The sequence below is a fragment of the Cetorhinus maximus genome, chromosome 16, assembly GCF_964194155.1.
Source record: "Cetorhinus maximus chromosome 16, sCetMax3.hap1.1, whole genome shotgun sequence".
Taxonomy (NCBI): domain Eukaryota; kingdom Metazoa; phylum Chordata; class Chondrichthyes; order Lamniformes; family Cetorhinidae; genus Cetorhinus; species Cetorhinus maximus.
The window spans coordinates 100,058,968-100,084,913 of record NC_135894.1 but is presented as its reverse complement, the minus strand read 5'-3'; the positions used below and the strand labels follow the sequence as shown (position 1 = coordinate 100,084,913).

The window sequence follows — 25,946 nt, the reverse complement described above, 5'->3', positions numbered from 1 at the left end:
GTTCCACTTGTAACCATTATGGAACCACTGATTTCTGTTGAAGTTGCTCAACCAAGGACAGACATGCCCGATGTCTCTGTCAGAGTGGAAGACACTAAACTGCCTGTGCCTAATGAGGTACCTGATGTTAATGCAGTTCCAGAGAATGTGTTTCCCACAAAAGGATCGGAAGTCGTGGAGCTGCGACGTTCCACATGGATCAGGGAACCACCTGAAAGGCTGAACTTGTAGTTTCATGACCTTTGTAAATATTATAATGTCATGAGATAAATATCCTTGTAAATACAAAAAGCACAGAAAAGTTAAAGGGGGAGGAATGTAGGAATTATAGTTTTAGGAAATGTTGGACTGTAGCTTTAAGAATAATCCTGTGATGTAAGATCACATGACCTGTGAAAACCAATGTATAAGCAGCACAGGGAACCTCTAGTTATGGAGTTAGATGGACGTGTGTAGTTGCCATTGCTGTCTTGTAAAAAAGACCGCATGTTTCCATTAAGGGAAGTTGTCTGGAGTTCAACTCTATTACAGCAACCCTTGAAAAATCAGGGGCAATTCTGGAGGGATAGCAAGCCTACCCCCATGTGACTTTGTAAACTTCAGTGGGATTCAGTGGTGAGCCTTCTGTAAGGAGTGAGGGGGTCATATGGCTGCTGTCTGAGCTATTGTCTTGTTACAGCCTGGTGCAGTGAGGAGCTCAAACCGAGTTAGGAGAACTTTCTTTCAAAGAGAGCTTGTCAGAAAAATAAATGGACCTTATGCAGAACGGCACAGAGTTTACAGCACAGAAACAGGCCATTTGGTCCAATGCTGGCATTCATGCTCCACATGAGCCTCCTCCCACCCTCCTTCATCCCACGTCATCAACATATCCTTCTATTCCTCCCTCCCTCGTGTGTTTATCCAGCTTCCCCTTAAATACATCTATACGCTTCCCCTTAAATACATCTATACTCTTCACCTCAGCCATTCCCTGTGATGCGGTGGTGAGATCCACATTCTCACCATTCTCTCGGTAAAGAAGTTTCTCCGGAATTCCCTACTGGATTCATCAGTGACTATCTTAAATTTCAGGCCCTAGTTTTGGACTTCCCCAATATCTTCTCTATTTTTATTCTATTCATTATTTTCAAGACCTCTATCAAGTCACCTCTCAGCTTTCTTTTCATGACAGAAAGGAGATCCAGCCTGACCAGCCTTTCTGACAGGTATATCCTCCCAGCTCTGGTATGATCCCTGTGAACCTTTTTTTTGCACCTTCTCCAGAGCCTCCATATTTTATTTCCTTCTTAAATCCTGCAGTGATTGCACAATAGACTTGAAAAATTACATTGATTTAGTGAAAGGAAGGTGCACAAAACATAGGAACAATTAGAAAATGAACATGTTGTTGAAGCTCTGCCCATATGATATGTAGCAAATATGCGAAGCAAATCTTAAAAAGCTAACAAACATTGCAATAAGTTTTGCAATACCCAAGCTTGGGCCTGAACAGAGAATATTCCAGATTCAACCCTAAACTCTGATGATTCACTGGGAAAGGGACCTTCTCAGCCCAGATAGGTCAGTAGTCGATGGTACATATCAAAATGGGAGAATGACTCAAGGATCAAGCAGTGAACTAAAGTGTCATATACATGCAACTGAGGACTCTGCAGAGATCTGGGAGTGTTTGATGGAACAGTGCAGAGGGAGCTTTACGTTGTATCTAACCCCGTGCTGTACCTGCACTGGGAGTGTTTGATGGGACAATGTAGAGGGAGCTTTACTGTGTATCTAACCCCATGTTGTACCTGCCCTGGGAGTGGTTGGTGGGGACAGTGTAGAGGGAGCTTTACTCTGTATCTAACCCCATGCTGCACCTGTCCTGGGAGTGTTTGATGGGGACAGTGTAGAGGGAGCTTTACTCTTTATCTAACCCCGTGCTGTATCTGTCCTGGGAGTGTTTGATGGGGACAGTGTAGAGGGAGCTTTACTCTGTATCTAATCCTGTGCTGTACCTGCCCTGGGAGTGTTTGATGGGTACAGTGTAGAGGGAGCTTTACTCTGTATCTAATCCCATGCTGTACCTGCCCTGGGAGTGTTTGATGGGTACAGTGTAGAGGGAGCTTTACTCTGTATCTAACCATGTGCTGTATCTGTCCTGGGAGTGTTTGATGGGGACAGTGTAGAGGGAGCTTTACTCTGCATCTAACCCCGTGCTGTACCTGTCCTGGGAGTAGTTGGTGGGGACAGTATAGAGGAAACTTTACTCTGTATCTAATCCCGTGCTGTACCTACCCTGGGAGTGGTTGGTGGGGACAGTGTAGAGGGGGCTTTACTCTGTATCTAACCCGTGTTTTGGGATTGAAATATTCCTGGCACAAATGAGAAGCTCTTACAAATCCAAAGGGCAAGTGCCTTTAATTCATTCTCAGGATGTGTGCATCTCTGAAAAGGCTGGCATTTATTGCCCATCCTTAGTTTCCATGGACACAATTGGGTTTTACGCTAATCCATTTCGGAGGACATTTAAGTGTTGATGAGGGCTCTGAGTCATATTTAATCCCAGACTGAGAAAGATGGTAAGCTTCCTTTCCAAAAAGGACATTAGTGAATGACTTGAGTTTTTACAACAATCTGAGAGCTTCATAGTCACTTTACTGACACTAGCTACTTATTTAAAATGGAATTAAAAATATTAAAGTGCTCATGGCGGGATCTGAAATGATATTCTCTACATTATTAATCTAGGACCTCTAAAGTACTGGTCCAGTAACGTAAATAAGTCTCTTCACTACAGTATCTCATGTTTTTATTTCTTTATTCTTTCATGGGATGTGGGGCCGACACAGGTAAGGCTGGCGTTTGTTGCCTAATCGCCCCGGGTGTCTTGCTCGGCCAATTCGCAGGGCAGTTGTAAGTCAACCCACATTGCTCTGGGCCTGGTGTCACATGTAGGCCACACCAAGTCAAGACAGCAGATTTCCTTCCCTCAAGGACATTAGTGAACCAGGTGGGTTTTTACAACAACTGGCAATGGTTTCGTGATCATTATTACTGAGAGTAGCTTTCAGTTCCAGTTTATTGATTGAACTTAAATTCCACCAGCTGCTGTGCTGGGATTTGAACCCATATCGCCAAAGCGTCAGCCTGGGCCTCTGGGTTACAAATCCCGTGGCTTTGCCACCACATCAGCACCTCCCATTTCTAGGGAGTGAATTAACAGAAGCAGGTTGTATGAAGGTTTATTTGTGGTAAGATCACCTACCCGTAAATTCTTAATTTGCAGGCTTCCCAATTCCTGGAGAGACATTCGGGGTTCTTTTCCAAGGAGACTGACTCCACCCTTCAGCCAGCTGATTGTGGGGATGGGGTCTCCCGTGGCCTGGCATTTCAGCAAAGTGGTCCCATCCACACCCAGAGTCTGATTGGCTGGGCCCTGGCGGATGATAGGAGGCGGCCTGTCTGTTAGAACTGTTTAGAACCAGATTAAAAAGGACACAGAATGTCAAGAGATTCCTTCATCCAATTCCAAGAAACAGAAATTTCAACAGTCATTGAGATTCAAGAATCTCATAGAATCCCCCCAATCTCTTTCTGCCTCTCAATCTCTCTCCCCCTCAATTTCTTTCTGCCCCTCGATCGCGCTCTCTCTCTCCCTCTCAATCTCTCTCTCTCACCCCCCTCAATCTCTCTCACCCCCCTCAATCTCTCTCTCCCCCTTAATCTCTCTCTCTCCCCCCTCAATCTCTCTCTCTCCCCCACTCAATCTCTCTTTCCCCTTCTCAATCTCTCTCCCCCCCTCAATCTCTCTCCCTCTCTCATACTCTCTCTCTCCCCCTCTCAATCTCTCTCTCTCCCCCTCTCAATCTCTCTCTCTCCCCCTCTCAATCTCTCTCCTCTTATTGTCTCCGTCTCTTAATCTTCTTGGCCTACTTTCAATCTCTGTCTCCCCTTCTCAATTTCTCTCACTTCCTCTCAATCTCCCCTCGCCCATTTTATTCTCCCTCTCTCTACTCTTATTGTTTCTCTCCCCCTCTCTCTCTCTCTCTCTCTCCCTTTATATTTATGGCTCTTCTGGGTCTATTTCTGCTGATTACCCCTGTTACCGCCTGGATTCACTGACCAGCACAAATAACCTTTCAATATTTACCTCATCATAATTCTGAATGAATTGATTTGATCCCTACTTAACCATCTAAGCCACAGTGAAAAAGAGCCTCGGTGCTTAAATAGACGCGATTAGGAACACACTGCCAATGAAGTTGATAGAAGCCGATTCCAAACTAATTTTGAAAAGAAGATTATTTAAATACTTGAAAAGGAAAAAAAGTTCTATGTTTTGTGGAAAGAAAGGGAAGTAGGGAGTGGGACTAAATGGATAGCTCTTTAAAAAAGCTGACAGAAGCACAATGTGCTGAATGGCCTCCTTCTGTACTGTAAGAGTCCATATTCCAGTGAAACTGGACACTATTCATCCATTTCCCAGCAATGACCATCATTTACCTCAGCATTGTTATTAATGGAAGTTTAGTAGAAAGTATATAATCTAAATAAATACACTGACAGGCCTGTTGAGTGAAGAGGGATAATGGAATGTTCCAGAATCTGAGGCAGTGCTGATGACAGGAAATACAGCTTGCTTTGGACATGGAGGTCGAAGGTTAAAAGAACACTTAAAGTTCCTAGTGATCTGTGAAATCCTCTCAGACCCAGTCACATAAATCTTTGTGAAATGCTTCTCTCATCTGCCATCCAACCATTAAAATAGATTATAAACCAAAATCCCTGCTGATTGTTTTAGTGCCCCAACACGTTTGCTGGGACAGTCACCTATCCCCCTATTGTCCACAGTTTGGTGACACCTGTGACACAGTTGGGGGAGGGGGGGGAGAGAGAACACTCTTTCTGTGTCAGAAGGTTGAGGGTTCAATCCCCAGTCAGGAGGCTTGAACTCATCCAGATTGATACTCCTCGGGCACTACTGAGGAAGTGCCTATTTTTTAAAAATTCATTTACGGGATGTGGGCATCACTGGCTGGGCCAGCATTTATTGTCCATCCCTAATTCCCCTTGGGAAGGTGGTGGTGAGCTGCCTTCCTGAACTGCTGCAGTCCATGTGGTGTAGGTACACCCACAGTGCTGTTAGGGAGGGAGTTCCAGGATTTTGACCCAGCGACAGCGAAGGAACGGTGATATATTTCCAAGTCAGGATGGTGAGTGACTTGGAGGGGAACTTCCAGGTGGTGGTGTTCCCATCTATCTGCTGCCCTTGTTCTTCTAGATGGTAGTGGTCGTGGGTTTGGAAGGTGCTGCCCAAGAAGTCTTGGTGAGTTTCTGCAGGGCACCCTGTAGATGGTACACACACTACTGGCATTAAACCCAAGGCCTTGTCTGCCACAGCCATAATGGAGTAGGGGATTTTTCCCCAGTGTTCAGGCCAATATTTATCCCTCTATAAAAACATCACTGAAACAGGCTATCTACTCGTTTTCACATTGTTGTTACTGAGAGCTTGCTGTGCGCAAATTGGCTTCCGCATTTCCTACATTACAACAGTGGCTACACTTGAAGCTGGGCACAAGGCGTGATGGTCCAGACCCTTTCGGAGTTACCAAGACAATGGTAGGAGTTTGATGTTTGGCATGGGTTGCCCTGGGTTTGGATGGGATGGGGTGGGAGGAAAGGCTGGGGGGGAATAAATGATCGTCTTCTGATTGTTGTTAATGGCCACCCCTCCCCTCCCTCCCTAGGGTGCCTGGGAGTTTTGTTGCCTAGGATTGTCCTGGAGTTTTCCAGGAATTGAAGGCTGATCTCTAGCGTCCATGGAGGTCTTGTGGCACAATGGGCAGTGTGCCTGACTCACAGCTAAAAGCTCTGAGTTTGAAACTCACCCCAGGACTTGATAGCCAAGGAAGGTGCTGCATTCAACATAATGAGGCCAAACAGGTTGAGAATCCCCCCTGCAAATCCTTTCAATGCATGCCAAAGGCAGGCGGTTAGAGTGGGAAAGATTCCTGGTCAGCCAGGGGATGGAAAGAACATCAGAGCCTCCACCATCACTATCCACAGCTCCATGCTACAACATAAATGTAAAGAAGTACATGTTGTCATAGCAACCTGGACTCCCCGAGTGAACCTGCACTTTAGGATACAACTGGGAACAAAGCACAAGTGATAAAACATGGGATCACTAAAGAAATGACGTGTCTTTTTCATTGCCTTTAAACATGTTTGCTTGACAATTAGAAAAAATATATCAGAAATGGGGAGGAAAAGGATGCTTGCTAGAGAGTCAAGGACCACCTGGGTGAAGTGATGAAGAGTTTTCTGGCTTCCCGTGGCTGTGAAAAGGCAGAATGTATCGAGGGTGGACACAGAGTCAGACAGAACAGGTCACTCGGCCCATCTCACCTGCACTGGCTCTTTGAAAGGACTCTCTAATTTCGACCCCCGCTCCCATAACAGCAAACCTTCTGCAAGTACATGTCCAATTGTTCTTTGTCAGTTCCTATGGAATCTGATTAGTGCATTCCAGATCATAACAGCTCTCTCTCTCTCTGTGTGAAGAAACTCTCCTCATTTCCCCACTGGCTCTTTTGCCAATTATTTTAACGTTATGACCTTTGGTTGCCGGAGGAAACGGTTTCTCTACTTGCACCGTCAAAACCCTCATCATTTTGGACACCTCGATCAAATCTCCCTTCAAAAGAAAATAAACTTCCAGGGCTGCAGAGGTAGAACAGGGGAATGGGATGGACTGGATTCTCTACAGAGAGCTGGCACAAACTCGATGGGCTGAATGGCTTCCTTCTATGCCGTAATAACTCTAGGGCCAGCTTTAATCCAGGCAATAGGGGTCTAGCCTGCTAGCCGGAGAGCCAGTTGAGCCCTGAGTCACGTTGTTTGCGGGGGGGAGACTGTATTAAAGAGCGGAGGGATTTCCTAGGATCAAGGATGGAATTCCCGCCCCCTCCTCTATTGCAAGCAGCACCCACAGGGGTTGTGCCAGCTGCCAGCAATACAACAGGGGCCCCAGGATCAGCGAGGGACCCAGGACCCAGGGGAGTGAGGGCAGGATGGGCGTCATGGGGGCAGGGCGTGCGGGGCAGGGCGGGTGGCTCTCAGCGGCTGGACGTCCACACCGGATCCCTCAATCCGGGACTGAGTTCCTGACAACGAGGGACCCCTTCCACCTCCATTCCCCCCACCACAGCGAGTCCGCAAGCAAACGGCACGGGATTTGTTTCTCCGTCTCCCCGCTTGGCGAGTCCCTCACCCGCCGCTAGGTCAATGCCAGTGGCATTAGGATAAGGCCCTCAATTGGCACTAAATTGCCCATTAAGGACCTCAGTTGGCAGCGGGGGTGGGAAATACATCCAATCCACGAACTTACCCGCTCTGGACCTAATTGGGGCAGAGGCAGCAAGGTGGCAGGGTTCCCTCTCGGCACCCTCCAGCCTGTTTAAACACCCCTGCCTCCAAACCTACCTCAGGGGAGGGCATTAAATTCCACCCTTTGACCACGACTAAACCTCCTCCGTTCTAAGGAGAACAACCGAGCTCCTCCAGCCTCTTGCACCTAACTGAGGTCCCTCGTCCCAAGTACCTTCCTGGTAAACCTCCTCCGCACCCTCTCCGAGGCCTCGACCTCCCTAAAGCGCGGTGCCAAGGCTGAGACGACATTCCGACCTGAAGCTTAACCACGATTCTATAATCGGAGATTTGAGCTATCTAAACCGTGTTATTGTGCAATTTAAAAATTCATCGCACGCGAGCGGAAAGGAGACTGTATCACAACAGCACTTGTCAAGAATTCGAGGTGAAGGCCCCAGACTTTGCAGTGTAGGATATTACCACGGTTGACAAGAGAAAATGAGGTAAATATGATCTCTCATTGCCAGTTTGAAGGCCATTATCAATGCAGGCACAGAGGTAAATGGGATAATTGAGTGAGTCTTGTAACAATGGAACAGACAGAGGCCAAGAACGAGTCCTTGAACATAAGAGACAGGAATTTTCTCATTACCAACATTCTTTGAACATGAGGCCTTTGCAGGACCCCCTCGGTTCATCACTAAACTGTCAGCAGATGTGACTATTAAGAGAACCCTGTCCTCTCAGCCAATATTTGTCTCTCTCTCTCTCTCTCGCACTCTCCCATTTATTCCATTCACGGTCAGTGCAGTGAATCACACAGCCTTGTGGACAGATATTAAAAAATACTGCCTCACCGTTCATTCTAAATGACCTTTTAATCTACATGTAAATTCGAATCGGATGAAAATGCATCACTTTGTCAACTTGTGGAGGTCACAGCCTGGAGGTTAGTTTACAAATCCTTCCTGAGAAGCTATTTCCATTGCCTTAAAAAAAAAACAATTGGAGGGACAAGGTGGGTAAAGAAAACAATTCTTATTCCTGTCATAGAACTTGAGGGAGACCTTTTTCAAAAAAGGACAAATGGGGGGGGCTCATTGAATTCACCTCACACACAAGAAAGTCAGAGTCTGTGTTCAACCAATTTCCACCTGCCATTTTTTGACGGATTTCTTTCCTCGTAAACCCTGATTGCTTATCATCTGACACATTGTGTAAACTTTTTGTTGTCAAGCCAAGGGGTCCTCTGAGGCCTACATAGGAGGCTTTCAGCATCAGCCGCTCATCCCGTCACCTCCAACACACACAAACCCACACACACAGATACACAAACCCACACACACACACAAACCCACACACACAGATACACAAACCCACACACACACACACTCACAGACACAGATACACAAACCCACACACACACACAAACCCACACACACACATACACAAACCCACACACACACAGAAACACAAACCCACACACAAACACACGCACACAACACAAACCCACACACACAAAAACACAAATCCACACACACAGAAACACAAACCCACACACAAACACACGCACACAAACCCACACATACACACACATACACAAACCCACACACACAGAAACACAAACCCACGCACAAACACACGCACACAAACCCACACATACACATACACAAACCCACACACACAGAAACACAAACCCACACACACAAAAACACAAACACAAACCCACACACACACATACACAAACCCACACACAAACACAAACCCACACACACACATACACAAACCCACACACACAGAAACACAAACCCACACACACACAAACCCACACACACACACACATATACACACACACACAAACCCACACACACACATACACAAACCCACACACACAGAAACACAAACCCACACACACAAAAACACAAACACAAACCCACACACACACATACACAAACCCACACACACAGAAACACAAACCCACACACACACAAACCCACACACACACACACAAACCCACACACACACAAACCCACACACACAGATACACAAACCCACACATACACATACACACACAAACACACACACAAACGCACACACACAAACCCACACATATACACACACACACAAACACAAACCCACACACACAGAAACACAAACCCACACACAAACACACGCACACAAACCCACACATATACTCACAAACACAAATGCACACACAAACGCACACACACACATACACAAACACACGCACACACAAACCCACATGTACACACACACAAATCCACACACACACATACACAAACCCACACACACACACACACACACACAAACACACAAACCCACATACACACACACACACAAACTGACACACACAAACACACGCACATAAACCGATGCACATACACACAATCCTCAGGCATCTCACTCAACTGGAACCTAAACAGTGAGAGTCAGGAATGTATTGAATTGTCTGGTGACATTGGTAGAGGAGGCTTCCCAGGTACACACACAGGCTCACACTCACTGACACACTTGCAGCCTGCCCACCCGTGGAAATTCAGGGGCGAGACAGCCTCCACCCACCCTGGAAGCCACAACCACATTTTATGGTCGTCAGGCAATTGTGGCTGCCTCGGGCCGTAGTTTCACCCACCCCCCACTCCCCCCCACTCCCCCCCCCACCTGACCTCCTCCCACACCCTCTCCCCCCACTCGCCCCCCCACCCCCCCCCCGCCCGCCCATCCGAGGCAGGATGTGCCACCTGCAAGAGCTGCCCGCCAGTCAGAGGGTTGGCATCTCTCCAGTCCCCAGCAATGCCACCTGGAGTGGTGGCCCCAGCCGGAGCTGCAGTCAGTCCCTGAACAGGAGCAGCTGTGGGGTCATCTCACTGAGGCCGGTCAGGGAGGACTCAGCGCGTTTGGAGGGTGGGGGGAGGGGGGAGAGTTTGGTTGGGGGGTGGGGGGTTGCAGGCAGTGGGGGAGGTTCTGGATCTGGATGCCAGGGTGCAGTAATCATGAGGGAGTGACCCTTTTCGCTGGGGCATGGGTGCCCGAACGGAGGAAACATCCCCTGCCCCCCACCCCCCTTCAGTCCACAAAGAGACCTCAGGCTGTTGGGGGCAGGAGATGCCCTTGCGTGGCCATTTGGCAACTTAAGGGCCACAATTGTCCCAAGGACGGGTGGGCTGCCCGAGGCCTCTCCCATCACCGAAAATCCCAACAGAGTTGGGTAGGTAGCCGGCATGGCAACCCGCACCATGGCAACCCGCACCATGGCAACTCGCACCATGGCAACCCGCACCATGGCAACCCACACCATGGCAACTCGCACCATGGCAACCCGCACCATGGCAACCCGCACCATGGCAACTCGCACCATGGCGACCCGCACCATGGCAACCCGCACCATGGCAACTCGCACCACGGCAACCCGCACCATGGCAACCCGCACCATGGCAACCCGCACCATGGCAACCCGCACCATGGCAACTCGCACCATGGCAACCCGCACCATGGCAACTCGCACCATGGCAACTCGCACTATGGCAACCCGCACCACGGCAACCCGCACCACGGCAGCCCGCACCACGGCAACCCGCACAATGCCAGCCCGCACCATGGCAACCCGCACCATGGCAACCCGCACCATGGCAACCCGCACCATGGCAGCCCGCACCATGGCAACCCGCACCATACCAGCCCGCAGCACGCCCGCCCGCTCCCAGTTGGGGTAGTGGGCGAGGCCGGTGAGCCACTGCGGAGCGCAGACTCCACCCAATTCGCCCCCCCCTCGCCACCACCACCCAGAGAGGTCAGCAACGAATCGTTATCCCAGCTTGGGTCAGCTGACCTGGATGCTTTGGGTGGCGCAGGTCTGGGGTCTGGGGTCTGGGGTGGGGGTGGGGTCCGCGCGACTCAGCAAATGCATCTCCTAAGTGTCTGAACCTCTTGGGGTCGGGGGAGAGATCTGCTGAGGCACCCACCAAACACGTTCCACTGACCCCACCCCACCTCCCCTCCCCACTGCACCCCAAAAAACCAAAACTGAAGGTTAAACACCTCCGTGCGAAGAAACACAAAGAGCAGCGTTGCATGTAAAGGCTTGTGCACTGGCACAAACCCATTTGATCGTCCAGGTAATCCTGGTGTATATGATTTCCAAATACTGAAAGCCCTACTAATCAAGCAGCACTTGTAAGAGCTTAGATCAAAAAGCTAGGAGACAGCACTCCAAACAAATCCTTGGCTAAGAATGTCTTAATGACTGGGTTTACTCTGCACTTACTGCCTCCTCTGAAGCAATCCATTAGCCGCAGCTAATAGGATAAAAAGGGCTTTGAGAATCGAGATTATAAACTGTGGGGGAGGAGATTAACCTTCATCTGAATCCTGTCAATCACCTGCAGCCCCACCCCATTCTTATTTAGGGAGATAAGAATAAGAATTGGCAGTCTATGGGCATGCGAAAAGGAAGAGATTAGCCAGAGTAAAATATCGGTTCCTTACAGGGAGAGACCGCGTCAATTAGAATGGGAAATAAAGAAATGGCCGAGGCCATTGTGAAGTATTTGAAGTGGGAGAAGGCACAAAAAAACTTACCAGAACTAGTACGGAGCTAAGGGTCCAATCAAAATGAGGAACTTAAGGATACTATTATTAGTAAAGAAATAGGACTGGAAAAATAAATGGAACTTAAAGTTGACAAACCCTCTGGACCTGATGGCCTACATCAGAGGATTTTGAGAGTTAACCTCAGCAGAAGTAGATGCATTGATTTTGATTATTTATTTATTTATTCATGGGGTTGTGGGTATCACTGGCTAGGCCAGCATTTATTGCCCATCCCTAATTGCCTTTGTTTAGGGGGCATTTAAGAGTCAACCGCATGGCTGTGGGTCTGGAGTCAGGTGTAGGCCAGACCAGGTAAGGACAGCAGATTTCCTTCCCTGAAGGACATTGGTGAATCAGATGGGTTTTTAAGACAATCGGCAATGGTTTCATGGTCATCGTTAGGCTTTTAATCCCAGGTTTTTATTAAATTCAAATCCCGCCATCTGCTGTGGCGGGATTCGAACCCAGGTCCCCAGAGCATTACCCCTGGGTCTCTGGATTACTAGCCCAGTGACAACACCTCCCAATCCTACCGACTTCCCTAGATTCTGGAATGGTCACCGTGGATTGGAAAGTAGCAAACATACACCAGCTATTCAAGGAAGGCGGGAGAGAGAAAGCCAGAAACCATAGGCCAGTTAGCTTATCATCTGTTGTGGGGAAAGAGTTAGAATCTATTCTTGTGGACATGGTGACAGGGGCGCTTATAAAATAATCACTTGCAGACGTCTAACATTTTTCCTGACCACTAGACATCCCGTGATGCTTTACGGCCAATCAAGAGCTTTTTGAAGTGTAGTCACTGTTGTGCTGTAGGAAACACAGCAGCCAACTTGCGCACAGCAAGATCCCACAAACAGCAATGTGATAATGGCCAGATGACCTGTTTTTTTGCGATGGCGACTGAGAGATAAATTTTGGCCAGGACACCCGGGAAACTTCCCTTGCACTCTTTCGAAATGGTGCCGTGGGATCTTTTACATCCATCCAAGCAGGCAGGTGAGGCCTCACCTTAAAAAATAGCACTTCCAACAGTACAGTACTCCCTCAGTGCAGCACTAGAAGGTCAGCCTTCATGCATTTGTGCTCTGGTCCTGGAGTGGAACTTGAATCCGGAACTCCAGGACCAAGAGCACTACCAACGAAGCCACAGTGACCAGCTGAGAATTGGTAATATGAATAGGTAAAATCTGAGTGTTTCCAGCAGTTTCTGTTCTCATTATAGTAAAAATATCTTCTTTCAATTATACAGAGCCTTGGTGTGACCACACCTGGAGCGCTGCATACAGTTTTGGTCTCTTTACCTAAGGAAGGGTAGATATACTTTCCCTAGAGAGGGCGCAATGCCTGACTGGTTCCTCAGGGCGGGTTATCCTTTGAGGAGGGATTGAGTAAACGAGGCCTATGTTCCTTATTATTTAGAAGAATGAGAGGCGATTCAATGAAACACATAAAACTCTCAGAGGGTTGACAGGGTAGATGCTGAGAAAATGTTTCCCCTGGCTGGGGGAATCTAGAACACAGGGGTCACCATCTCAGAATAAGGGGTCAGCCATTTGAGACTGAGATGAGTAAAAATGTCTTCACTCAAGAGGGTTGCGGATCTTTGGAATTCTCTAAGCCAGAAAGCTATGGATGCTCAGCCCTTGAGTCAACAGCAAGACAGGGATCGGTAGATTTTTGGATTCTGAGCAAACCAAGGGATACGAGGACAGTGTCGAATGGTGGAGTTGAGGTCAAGGGTCAGCCATGATCTTATTGAAAGGCTGGAGCAGGTTCGAGCAGCTGAGACCCTGCTGCTCCCATTTCTTATGTTTTACCTTCTTATTTATGCTTTTTTTTTTGGTCTTATTACAATGCCTTTCACAACCTCAGGCTATTCTTACAGCTAATGGAGGTACTTTTGAAGTGGAGTGGGCTGTGAACCAATCTGTGCACAGCAAGCTCCCATGATCCGCAATGTGACAAATGATTGGATAATCTCTTTTATTAGTTAGAGAGTTAGCCAGAAACACTCTGTCCCTCTACCCCTCTCTCCCCTCCTTTAAGATGCTCCTTAGCTTTAGGTCACCTGCCCTGACATGTAGGTAGGTATCAATTTTTTGATTGGCGATCATTCCTGTGGGGAGCACTTTGGGACATTTTACTATGTTAAAGGCATTGCTGAAAAAAGAGGCACGTCGAAGTTTTTCGTCTTGCACTCATCAGGACATTCGCAAGAAAACCAGTACAAGGGGGAAAACAACTATTTATACTGCATGTGAAGAGAGTGCTGATCGGTTGGCAAGTGGCGTGTCCTGATGAGTTCAAGACGAAAAGCTTTGACATGTCTCTTTTTTCAGCAACACTCAAGTTCTGTAGCACCAAACAACTAAATGTTAAAAGGTGCTATATAAATGCAAGTTGCTGTTTGTATAGATTATGGATGATCTGATTCTTATCTCCAATTTGGTTCCATAACACTTAATACCCTTTGATAACAAAAATATATTTCAGTTTTGAAATTTTCAGTTGTCATCCCCCCACCCAGCCTCAAAAGTTTTTTTTTGGCGGGGGCGGGGGAGAGCTCCAGATTTCCGCTCCCCTTTGTGTGAAGGAGTGCTTCCTGACATCACCCCTGAACGGCCTGGCTCGAGTTTTAAGATTAACGCATAGGCTGCATTGTTTGGCTATCGCTGCAGGTTGTAGGGAACCCATCTCCCCTCACCAGTGCAAAGAGTTTCATTAACATCGGGAGTCACAAATCCCTCGTGTATTCCAGCGTCCGCACGCTTCCACACTGAAACAACAGTTTATTTGCCCAGCCCTCTCCCATGTCCTTTCAATCCCTGAGCTTGCACATTCGCCTGGCCTTTTAATATCTTGCCATTTGTCTTGCTGAGGAGATCATCTCACAACGTTCTATTAAACAAAAACTCATTCAGTGTTACCAACCCTCCAGCATTGTCCTGAAGTCTCCAGGAATGAAAGGTTAATCTCCGGGACAACTGCAACCCATGGGAGACAGATCACAGCGGCAAAAAAAAAAAAAGATTTTGTTTTCAGCTTGTCTGAACACTTCTGTTTATTAGTTACAAAAATATTGGAGATGAGGCAAATAGGGCTTCGTGTCATTCCTGTAATCATTCCTCTCTGACTGTTTGATCCAATGCCACCTTGTCCTAAGTCCTCGCTGACCTTTAAATCGTGCCCCCAACTTTATCTCCTCTGCACCATTCACCATCTCTATAAAATGCTGTCCCAGATTCTCCGGTTCATTCCCCAGTACTCAATCTTCTGGAGTGGGGGACTTCTTTTCAATTTTTTTATAACTTGTTTACGATCTTGCCAGAAACAGCGAATGTTATGATATTGCACAGGTCGGGAGGGGAATCCCCCACCTTCTCAATCTTTGACTTTCACTGTGTGTTCTCACACAATGACCAGTTTTTGCCAGATCACAAGATAGTTACCGAAGACCATTTGGCCCATCACAATTCAGCCTCCAAAATGACCCATATCACAGCCTGCAACTGTTAAATGGTCCCAGGGTTACCTCCGATACCCTAACAAGTCCTGCTCCCCTATCACCCCTGTGCCTGCTGACCTACTTTGGCGCCAACATCTTGATTTTAAAGTTCTCATCCTTGTTTTCAAATTCCTCCATGGCCTTCCCCTCACTATCCCTGAAATCTCTTGTAGTCCTACAATCCTCTGAGATCTCTGCACTCATCTAATTCTAGCCTCTTGTACATCTGCTACTTCTTTCACCCCACACACACACTGAGACGAACATAAAAACGTTCATGCAGATACACGTTCATGCAGACACACAGACTTTTACATCTTCTTCTTAGCAGTCCCTCAGGATTAAGGATGACTTGCTTCCACTCTAGTTCATTGGGTTCTGTGATGGCTGATAAGGGTGATCTGCAGACTCTGCCACATGCAGGGTGGATGGTGCTTGCTGGGTCGGGCAGATGAGACCATAAGACCATAAGACATAGGAACATAAGTAGGCCATTTGGCCCATCGAGTCTGCTCCACCATTCAATGAGATCATGGCTGATCTGATAATCCTCAACTCCACTTTCCTGCCTTTTCCCCATAACCCTCGATTCCCTTACTGATTAAAAATCTGTCTATCTCAGCCTTGAATATACTTAACGACCCAGCCTCTACAGTCCTCTGTGGTAAAGATTTCCACAGATTAACTACCCTCTGAGAGAAGAAATTTCTCCTCATCTCTGTTTTAAATGGGTGCCCCCTTACTCTGAGATTATGCCCTCTGGTCCTAAACTCTCCACAAGGGGTAACAACCTCTCAGCATCTACCCTCTCAAGCCCCCTAAGAATCTTATATGTTTCAATAAAGTCACCTCTCATTCTTCTAAACCCCAATGAGTACAGACCCAACCTACTCAACCCCTCCTCATAAGAAAATCCCTCCATACCCAGGATCAACCTAGTGAGCCTTCTCTGGACTGCTTCCAATGCCAATATATCTTTCCTTAGAAAGGGGACCAAAACTGTTCACAGTATTCTAGGTGTAGCCTAACTAGTGCCTTGTACAGTTTTAGCAAGACCTCCCTATTTTTATACTCCATTCACTTTGAAATAAAGGCCAACATTCCATTTGCCTTCCCTATTACCTGTTGAACTTGTATGTTAGCTTTTGGGATTCATGCACCAGGACCCCCAAATCCCTCTGTGTTGCAGCTTTCTGCAGTCTTTCTCCATTTAAATAATATCCAGCTCTTCTATTCTTCCTGCCAAAGTGCAAACCTCACATTTTCCCACCTTATATTCCATCTGCCTTGTTTTTACCCACTCATTTAACTTGTCTATATCCCTCTGTAGCCTCTTTGTGTCATCCTCACCATTTGCCTTCCCACCTATTTTTGTGTCATTCACAAACTTGGCGATAGTACATTCACTTTCCTCGTCCAAGTCATTAATATATATTGTAAATAATGTGGCCCCAGCACTGATCCCTGTAGCACTCCACTAGTTACAGGCTGCCATCCTGAAAATGCCCCCCTGTATCACAACTCTCTGTCTTCTATTAGTTAGCCAGTTCTCTATCCATGCTAATATACTACCCCGAACACCATGGGCTCTTGTCTTATTAAGTAGCCTTATGTGTGGTATCTTATCAAACGCCTTTTGGAAATCCAAATATAGTACATCTACTGGTTCCCCTTTATCTATCCTGCTTGTTACCTCCTCAAAGAATTCTAATAAATTTGTCAGGCATGATTTCCCCTTCATGAAGCCATGCTGACTCTGCTTGATTATATTATGCATTTCTAAATGCTCTGCTATTACATCCTTTATAATAGACTCTAACATTTTTCCAATGACAGATGTTAAACTAACTGGCCTATAGTTACCTGCTTTTTGTCTCCCTCCCTTTTTGAATAAGGGTGTTACATTGGCAGTTTTCCAATGCTCTGGGACATTTCCAGAATCTAAGGATTCTTGGAAGATTACAACCAGTGCATCCACTATCTCTGTAGCTACTTCCTTTAGGATGTAACCCCTCAGGTCCAGGTGACTTATCGGCCTTTAGCCCCATTAGTTTCCCAAGTACTTTTTCCCTAGTGATAATTATTGTATTTATTTCCTCCCCCCACACCACCCCCACCCTGCCCCATGATTATTTAGTGCTTTAGTGTTAACTATTAGAATCTTCTACTGTGAGGTATTTGGATGTTTGTGCGCTCTCTCCAATGCCTTGACTTTGCCTCCATATACTCCCGATGACGTCCCTCGATGAGTTTGGTACCTTCCAGAATGAACCTTCTCCATTTTGGTCAATCACAGACCAGGGACTCCCAAGAGTCGACAGGGATGTTTGATCTCTTCAGGGATGCTTTGAGGACTCACACATACATATAAAGATACATACAGTGGTGGGGTATAGATCACTCAGGGAGTTCGAGTTGCTGTGGCAACATACACTTTTACAGCCTGTTGTAGTCTGGAGCTATGGATGGTGATGGTAGAGGCACCAACGTTCTTTCCATCACATGGCTGACCAAGAGCCTCTCGCACTCTCACCGCCTGCTATTGGCCTGTGTTGGAAGAATTTACAAGCTGATCATCAATGTTTTTGGCTGAGTTACGAATGCACCTTCCTTGGCCATCAAGTCCTGGAGTTGGAGTCGAATCCAGAGCTTCTGGCTCAGGGGCAGGCATGCTACACACAACGCCTCCCAAATACACATCATCATACTGACACACACATAGACAGATACATGCAAACAAACACAGTCACACACACACACGCACACACCCCCATGGAGCAATCCACTCACCCGGTCAGTCCCCATAACCCTGGCAGTGCCTATCCAATTTCCCTTTGAAATAAGTGATTGCTTCCGCATCTACCAACCTCGCAGACAGTGAGTTCCAGGCAATTAACACTCACTGAATAAAAATGTTCTTCCTTTCATTCCCCTGCATCTCTTGGTTCAAACATAGACAAAATTGCTCAGCTCCAGAGGTGATGGGAGAATGACTGCTCTTGACATCAAGGCAGCATTTAATTGAGTGTGGCATCAGGGAGCCCCAGCAATAGTGGATTCAATGGGAATCAGGGAGAAAACGCTCCGCTGGTTGGAGTCTAGCACAAAGGAAGCTGGTTGTGGTTATTGGAGGCCAATCATTACAGCTCCAGGGCATCACTGTGGGAGTTCCTCAGGGTAGTTCCTAGGCCCAACCATCTTCAGCTGCTTCATCATTGACCTTCCTTCCATCATAAGGTCAGAAGTGCGGATGTTCACTGATGATATTCAGCACCATTACTGATACTGAAGCGGTCCATGTCCAAATGCAGCGAGACCTGGACAATATGCAACCTTGGGCTGACAACTGGCAAGTAACATTCGCACCACACAAGTGCCAGGCAATGACCATCTCCAACAAGAGAGAATCTAACCATCGCCATTGACACTCAATGGCATTACCATCACTGAATCCCCAACTATCAACATCCTGGGGGGGTTACCATTGACCAGAAATTGAACTGCACCAACCATATAAATACTGTGGCTACAAGCGCAAGTCAGAGACTAGGAATTCTATGGCGAATAACTCACCTCCTGACTCCCCAAGCCTGTCCACCGTCTACAATGCACATGTCAGGAGTGTGATGGAATACTCTCCACTTGCCTGGGTGAATGCAGCTCCCACAATACTCAAGAAGCCTGACACCATCCAGGACAAAGCAGCTCACTTAATTCGCATCCCATCCACAAACAGTTACTCCCTCCACTACCCACACAGGCGGCATTGTGTATGATCTACAAGATGCACTGCAGGAACTCGCCAAGGCTCCTTAGACAGCGCTATCCAATCCCATGACCACTACCATCTGGAAGGACAAGGGCAGCAGACAGACCGGAACATCACCACCTGGAAGTTCCCCTCCAAGCCACTCACAATCCTGACTTGGAAATATATCATTGTTCCTTCACTGGCGCTGGGTCAAAAACCTGGAACTCCCTCCTGAACAGCGCTGTGGGTGTACCTACACCACATGGACTGCAGTGATTCAAGGAGGCAGCTCACCACCACCTTCTCAAAGGCAATTAGGAATGGGCAATAAATGCTGGTCTAGCCAGCAGTGCCCACATCTCATGAATGAATAAAAAAGTATTAAATTTGCTTTCCCCTCGCACTTTACAATCAACTAATGGGAAGATTCTGCTGGCCTAAGTCCTGCCACTTCTTCAAGTTTGGTATTCTGGGCAAATTTGGAAATTTTACTCTGTATTTCAAGAGTCAAGTCATATATATCACAAAAAAAAGGCAGTGGTCCTAGCACTGATCCTTTGGGAACAGGACTGTCTACCATCCTCTAGTCTAAAAAATACAACCATCTACCATTACTTGCTGCTTTCTATGCTTCGGCCAATTTTATATCCAATTGCACTTATGCACTGGGCGATAGTGTGGGACTTGGTATATTGTGGGTCTGTCTTGGACCGTAAAATATCTTCACATGCAAATACACACACAAGCACAGGCTCACTTATATGCTCAAGCACACAAACACACATTCATTCTGCCAAGGCTCTGAACGCTGTGATTCCATCTCTAACCTCTCTGCCTCTCCACCTCTCTCTCCCTTGTGCTTCCTGACACACCTCAAAACTACCTCTTAGACTAAACTTTTGGCCAACTGTCTTCTGTGGCTTGGAGTCAAGTTTTGTATGATAATCGTTCCTGTGACATGCCTTGGGATGTTTTTACAACATTAACGGTGCTATGTAGAATTATTGAAGCTTACAGAAGGAGGCTATTTAGTCCACTGGTCAGCCTATGTTGGATTTTTGAAAGTGTGATCACCTTTCATCCTATACCCCCTGCTTTTTGCCCATAACCCTGTAATTTCCTCATCCTCAGGACTCTGTCCAACTCCCTTTTAAAACTATTTGTTGAATCAGCTTCCTCCACCCTTTCAGGTAGAACGTTCCAGGTGCCAAAAACAATTGTGAAAAAAATTTCTCCCCCTCTCTCCTCTAGATCTTTCACCAATGGTTTTAAATCTATTGTCCTGGATCAAAATCCTGGAACTTCCTCCCTAACAGCATAGTGGGTGTACCTACACCACATGAACTGCTGCGGTTCAAGAAGGCAGCTCACCACCACCTTCTCGAGGGCAACTAGGGATGGGAAATAAACACTGGCCTAGCCAGAGGTACCCACATCCCACGAAAGAATAAATAAAATCTCTGGTTGTTTACCCACATACCAGAGGGAGTATTTCTTTCTCTGGCCGTTCTATCAAAACCTCTCATCGTCTTAAAACCTTCTGTCCGGTGACCTCGTAACCTTCTCCTCTCCAAGGGAACAGCCCTAAACTTTTCCAACCTGTCCTCTTAACTGAGGTACCTCATCCCTGGTGACATCCTGGTAAACCTCCTCTGTTCCCTTTCTAAATGCTAGTTGATGTTGTGGTCCACTCTGTTGAATGCTCTTTGTGTGAAGAGGAACTTAAAAATTAGTTCCAAAATTTGTGGCCCCTTCCCCCCACCACCCCCCACCCCCCACCTCAGTTTGACCCTTTGCCCGATTTTTATGTTTGAGTTTAGCCTTCAATGCCCCCTCCTTACCGTCTGTGACCTCCAGCTGAGCCTTGGCGAGGATGCTTCCGGCCACGGTCAAGGCTTGGCAGATGTAGTAGCCAGCGTCCGACCTCTGGATGTTGGTGATGGTGAGGTCACCAGTTGAGGAGACGGCAAATCTACTGGAAGGCTGCGGAGGCTGATTGGGAAACAGTAGGTTCTGGAAGTGAAAAGCAACAGAAAGCCCTCAGAAATTAATTTGTGACTCTCCAACACCGCTCACACACTCACTGAGGGAATACTGCACGAAGAACATCAAAATATAACAGCACAAGAAAGAGGGGCAGGAGTAGGCTATTCGACCCTTTGAGCCTGCTCCGTAATTCAATACGATCATGAGTGATCATCTACCTCAACTCTACCTTCCTGCACTATCCCCATATCCCTTAATACCCAAAAATCTATCAACCTCCGTCTTCAATATACCCAGCGGTTGAGCATCCACAACCCTTTGGGGTAGAGGATTCCAAAGATTCACAACCTTCTAAGTGAAGAAATGTCTCCTCATCTCTGTCCAAAATGGCTGACCCCTTATCCTGAGGCTGTGACCTCTCACGTTCTAGATTCCCCAGCCAGGGGAAGCATTTTCTCAGCATCTACCCTTGAGAATTCTGCATGTTTAACTAGCACTAACGCTTTTCATTCTTCTGAACTGCATTAACATTAGAGTCAAGTAATAAAATGGAATTGACAGAGTGGCTCAGTGAGATATTTCACAGCCTGAGAATTACTGAACTATTCAGGGTAGGACAGAAAAAAAAAATGCACATTTCTACAGTGCTTTTCATGACCTCAGGATGTCCCAAAGCGCTTTACAGCCAGTGTCATCACATGTTTTCTTAAATGAAAAAAAACCCAATCTGGCATTTACAGTGTTGGTCATGGCTCAATTGATAACACCATCATCTCTACATCAGGAGGTTGTGTGTTCAAATCCCACTCTCGGCCTGAGTGCGTAATCGAGGATGATCCAGTGCAGTAGCAAGGGGGCTGCCATCTTTTCAAGGGATGTTAACCCGAGGTCCTGGCTGCTCTCTCAAGTGGCTGTGAAAGATAATGTGGCACTATTGGTAGAGCAGGTGAGTTCTCCCTGGTACCCTGGCTAACATCTATCCCTCAGCCAACACAAAAATTGGTGATCTGATTGTCACTGGAGCCTGCTGTGCGTGAAATGGCTGCGATTACAAAGTGCCTTTTGGCTGTAGAGCCTGTTTGGGACGACCTCAGGTTGTGAAAGGTGCCAGATAAATGCAAATTCTTCCTTTCAAGGTAAAGTTCGAATCCCCCTGATTCCCAAGCATCCCAGGAGCGTTATCAAATAAAATTTACTCCAAACCAAGAAAGGAGATTTCGGGCAAATGCTCAGAAAGCTTCTTTTTTTAATTCATTCATGGGATGTGGGCGTCACTGGCTCGGTCAGTATTTATTGCTTGGTTAATCAGGTTGGTTTTAAGGAGTATCACAAAGGAGGAGGGAGAGCTAGAGAGGTGGAGGGGTTTAGGGAGGGAATTCCACTGCATCGGGCCTAAGCAACAACTGAAGGCGCAATCACCAATGGTGGAGCAATAAGAATCAGTGAGGCAGGAGCTGTCAGTATTGGAGCATCGAGGTTTTAGAGTAGTCGTGCTGCAGGGAATTACAGATACAGGGAGGGAGAGAGGCGAAGGCGGGACTGGAAAGCCGGGATGAGAATTTTAAAATTGATGCAATCTGAATTGCCTGGGATTTGAGGGCCAGAATTGACAGGCCTGTGCAGAGGGCTGCACAATAACCCTGAACTCGAGACGAATGATATCCGATGGCCCAGGGTATCTTCCCCCATTCCTGCTACATCCTGAGATTTTCGCCCCCTTTCACAGGAGGTCACAGTAGCAAATTAACGCTTTTCAATTAGACAGTCTGCAATTTTTTCACTCCCTTAAATTATGTCACCGCTTAATTAAGAGGTGTATACTTTTATTAGCTAATGATGGATTGTCCACTCTGATAGATTCAAGGATGATGCCATTAGCCCTCATTGCAGCTAACAAATGATGCCTCTTATGGGTTCTACAAATTATGCTTAACCTTGCATTATTTGGCAGTACAGTTATCAGCTCACCCTCCATTAACTGGTCGCAATCCTACTCTGAGAACACAGTGTCCACACTCCATCTATTATCATTACATCCTTGCAATTAAAGCTGTCTCGTTGCATGAATAACTCTTGATGTTCTTAAAAGGGCAATGACGGGGCTCGGGGAATAATGTCTGTCGAAACTTGCACATTCCTTTATAACCTACCTCACTGACCAAGCTTTTGGTTACCTATCCTAATAACTCCTTACGTGGCTCGTGTGCCAAATTTTGTTTGATGATCCCCCCTCTGAAGCATCTTGGGGTGTTTTATGATGTGAAAGGTGCTATATAAATTCAAGTTGTTGTTATTACTGGTGTTGGAGGCAAGATCAATGGCGTTGACTTGATTTCCCCATTCATAAATTGTACTCCCATAAGAACCAATGCTCCAGCTACCAGAATGGTGTCATCTGTGGCCCAGCGGATATAGCAGTCTTACTTCTAAGTCAGTGAGTCATGGGTTCAACTTCCACTCCAGGAACTTAAACACAAGATTGGCTCAGCTCCGTTTGCAAGGCTGAGGGAGTGCTTCACTGTCAGTGGTGATGTCTTTCTGATGCGATGTTAAACTGAGGCCCTTTCTGGCCTTTCAGTGGATCTAAACCCCTCATCACTATCTTGAAGATTGGGGGGCCATTTACCCCAATGTACTGGGCAATATTTATCCCAATGCCAATGTCATTAAAAAAAAACAGATGATAGGGTCCTGATCACATTGCTATGTTTGGGATCCTGCTGTGTACAAATTGCTGCCACTTTTCTCTGCATTCCAACAACAACAACTACCCGGCAAAAACACTTGATTGGCTGTTAAACACTCTCAGGCAATCTGAGGCTGTGAAAAGCGCTGCAGAAATTCAAGTTCTTTTTGTCTTCAGTTGAATATGCTCCGATATTTCCCTGCGATGTGCTCGATGGACTCAGTGGTAAACGAGATTAGAGAAATGAGGTCAAGTTTTCCCCGGTGGCGTTGGGAAACGCAAAGCCAGCTGTGGTATGAAGCACAAGGTTGCAGGCCCAGGGATGTTTCCCGATCTCCTCATGGGTGGGTTGGAGGGAGGGGCAGTGCAGCAGATCCAAGGACTACAATGGGCCTTCGGAGCCTCTGGACTAGAAAGGGTGAAAGATCAGCCAGAGCTCCCCATGCGTCTCGCCCGCTATTCAAAACAAGGGTTTAGAGTTTGAATAAGGCCAGGGTTGATCTTGGTTGTGGTGGTGCTTCCATGGTGGCATAGTCCACTCAAGGTATACGTCCATGCATGTCATGTGGCTTCTTGGGTGTGGTATCAGAGGGTGGTTAGTGTCCCAGGAATAGAAAACACTCTCAGGAGAAGAAAAAAAGGATTGAGTGTTCTACTAAAATGGACTCTTTCTTCAACTATAAGCAATAATTTCATAGAAACTTATAGCACAAAGGAGAATATTCAACCCATTGTGCCTGCACTGGCTCTTTGAAAGATCGATCCAATCAGTTCAAATTCTCTGCTCTTTCCCTAGAGCCCTGAATTTTTTACCTTTAAGTGTTCATACAATGCCTTTTTGAGAGCTATTATTAAATGTGCTTCCTCCGCTTTTCCAGGCAGCACATTCCAGGTCGCAACAACTCGCACAAGATTAAAAAATTCACGTTTCTTTTTTATTCGTTCTTGGGGCGTGAGCTTCACTGGGCAAGCAAACATTGATTACCCATCCCTAATTGCCCTTGAGAAGGTAGTGATGCGCTGCCTTCTTGAACTGCTTGCAGTCCCCGTGGTGGTAGGAAGAGAGCACCAGGATGTTGACCCAGTGACAGTGAAGGAACGGCGATATATTTCCAAGTCAGGATGGTGAGTGGTTTGGAGGGGAACTTCCAGGTGGTGGCCTTCCCATGCATCTGCTTCCCTTGTCCTTCTGGGTGGTAGAGGTCATGGGTTTGGAAGGTGCTGTCAAAGGAGCCTTGGTGAGTTGCTGCAGAGCATCTTGTAGATGGTACACACTGCAGTTCGGCGGTGGAGGGACAGAATGTTTAAAGTGGTGGATGGGGTGCCAGTCAAGCGGGGCTGCTTTGTCCTGGATGGTGTTGAGCTTCTTGAGTGTTGTGGGAGCTGCACTTATCCAGGCAAGTGGAAACTATTCCATCACACTCCTGACTTGTGCCTTGCAGACGATGGAGAGGCTTTGGGGAGTCAGGAGATGAGTTACTCCCCATAGAATTTCCAGCCTCTATCCTGCTGTTGTAGCCACAGCATTTATATGGCAGGTCCAGTTCAGTTTCTGGTCAATGGTGATCCCTAGGATAATGATAATGGGGGGTTCAGCAATGGTAATGCCATTGAATGTCAAGGGACGATGGTTAGATTCTCTCTTGTTCTCCCTCTGGTCCTTTTATTGCTTTACTTAAATCTGTGTCCTCTGGTTTCTGACCTACCTGCCAATGGAAACAATTTCCCCTTATTTACGCTATCAAAATTCTTGAAGACTTACTTTTTTCAAAGCAGAAACAAACAAAAAAAATCTCTTCATGTTTCAGTTGCAGAAAAATAATCTTTGGGCATCTTCTGTTTACCTCATGTTCAGATCTGACAGGCTGATTAAAATATGAACAGATAAAGGGTTTATAGAACACTGGAGCCTGCTCGGGAAACATAGCGGCAGCTGAATCTGTACTGAGGAACTTGACTTTGGATAGGCTGGGGGCGTTGAGGGTTCGCTAGCACTTTAACCTTGATGATTTGGCCCATCATTTCTTTTACTAGATGGCCCCAGA

At 46.8% G+C, this 25,946-nt stretch overlaps 1 protein-coding gene across 1 annotated transcript in view; it reads right to left on the bottom strand.

Annotated features, from left to right (window-relative positions):
• robo2 (roundabout, axon guidance receptor, homolog 2 (Drosophila)) overlaps positions 1–25,946 on the bottom strand; it is a 1,135,129-nt gene that overhangs the window by 127,299 nt on the left and 981,884 nt on the right. Inside the window, exons 8-9 of the mRNA XM_078560411.1 lie at positions 21,071–21,242; positions 3,251–3,456 (exon numbers count right to left, since the gene is read on the bottom strand). Coding sequence (XP_078416537.1) covers positions 3,251–3,456; positions 21,071–21,242 — 378 coding nt within the window. The remainder of the gene's footprint in view (positions 1–3,250; positions 3,457–21,070; positions 21,243–25,946) is intronic.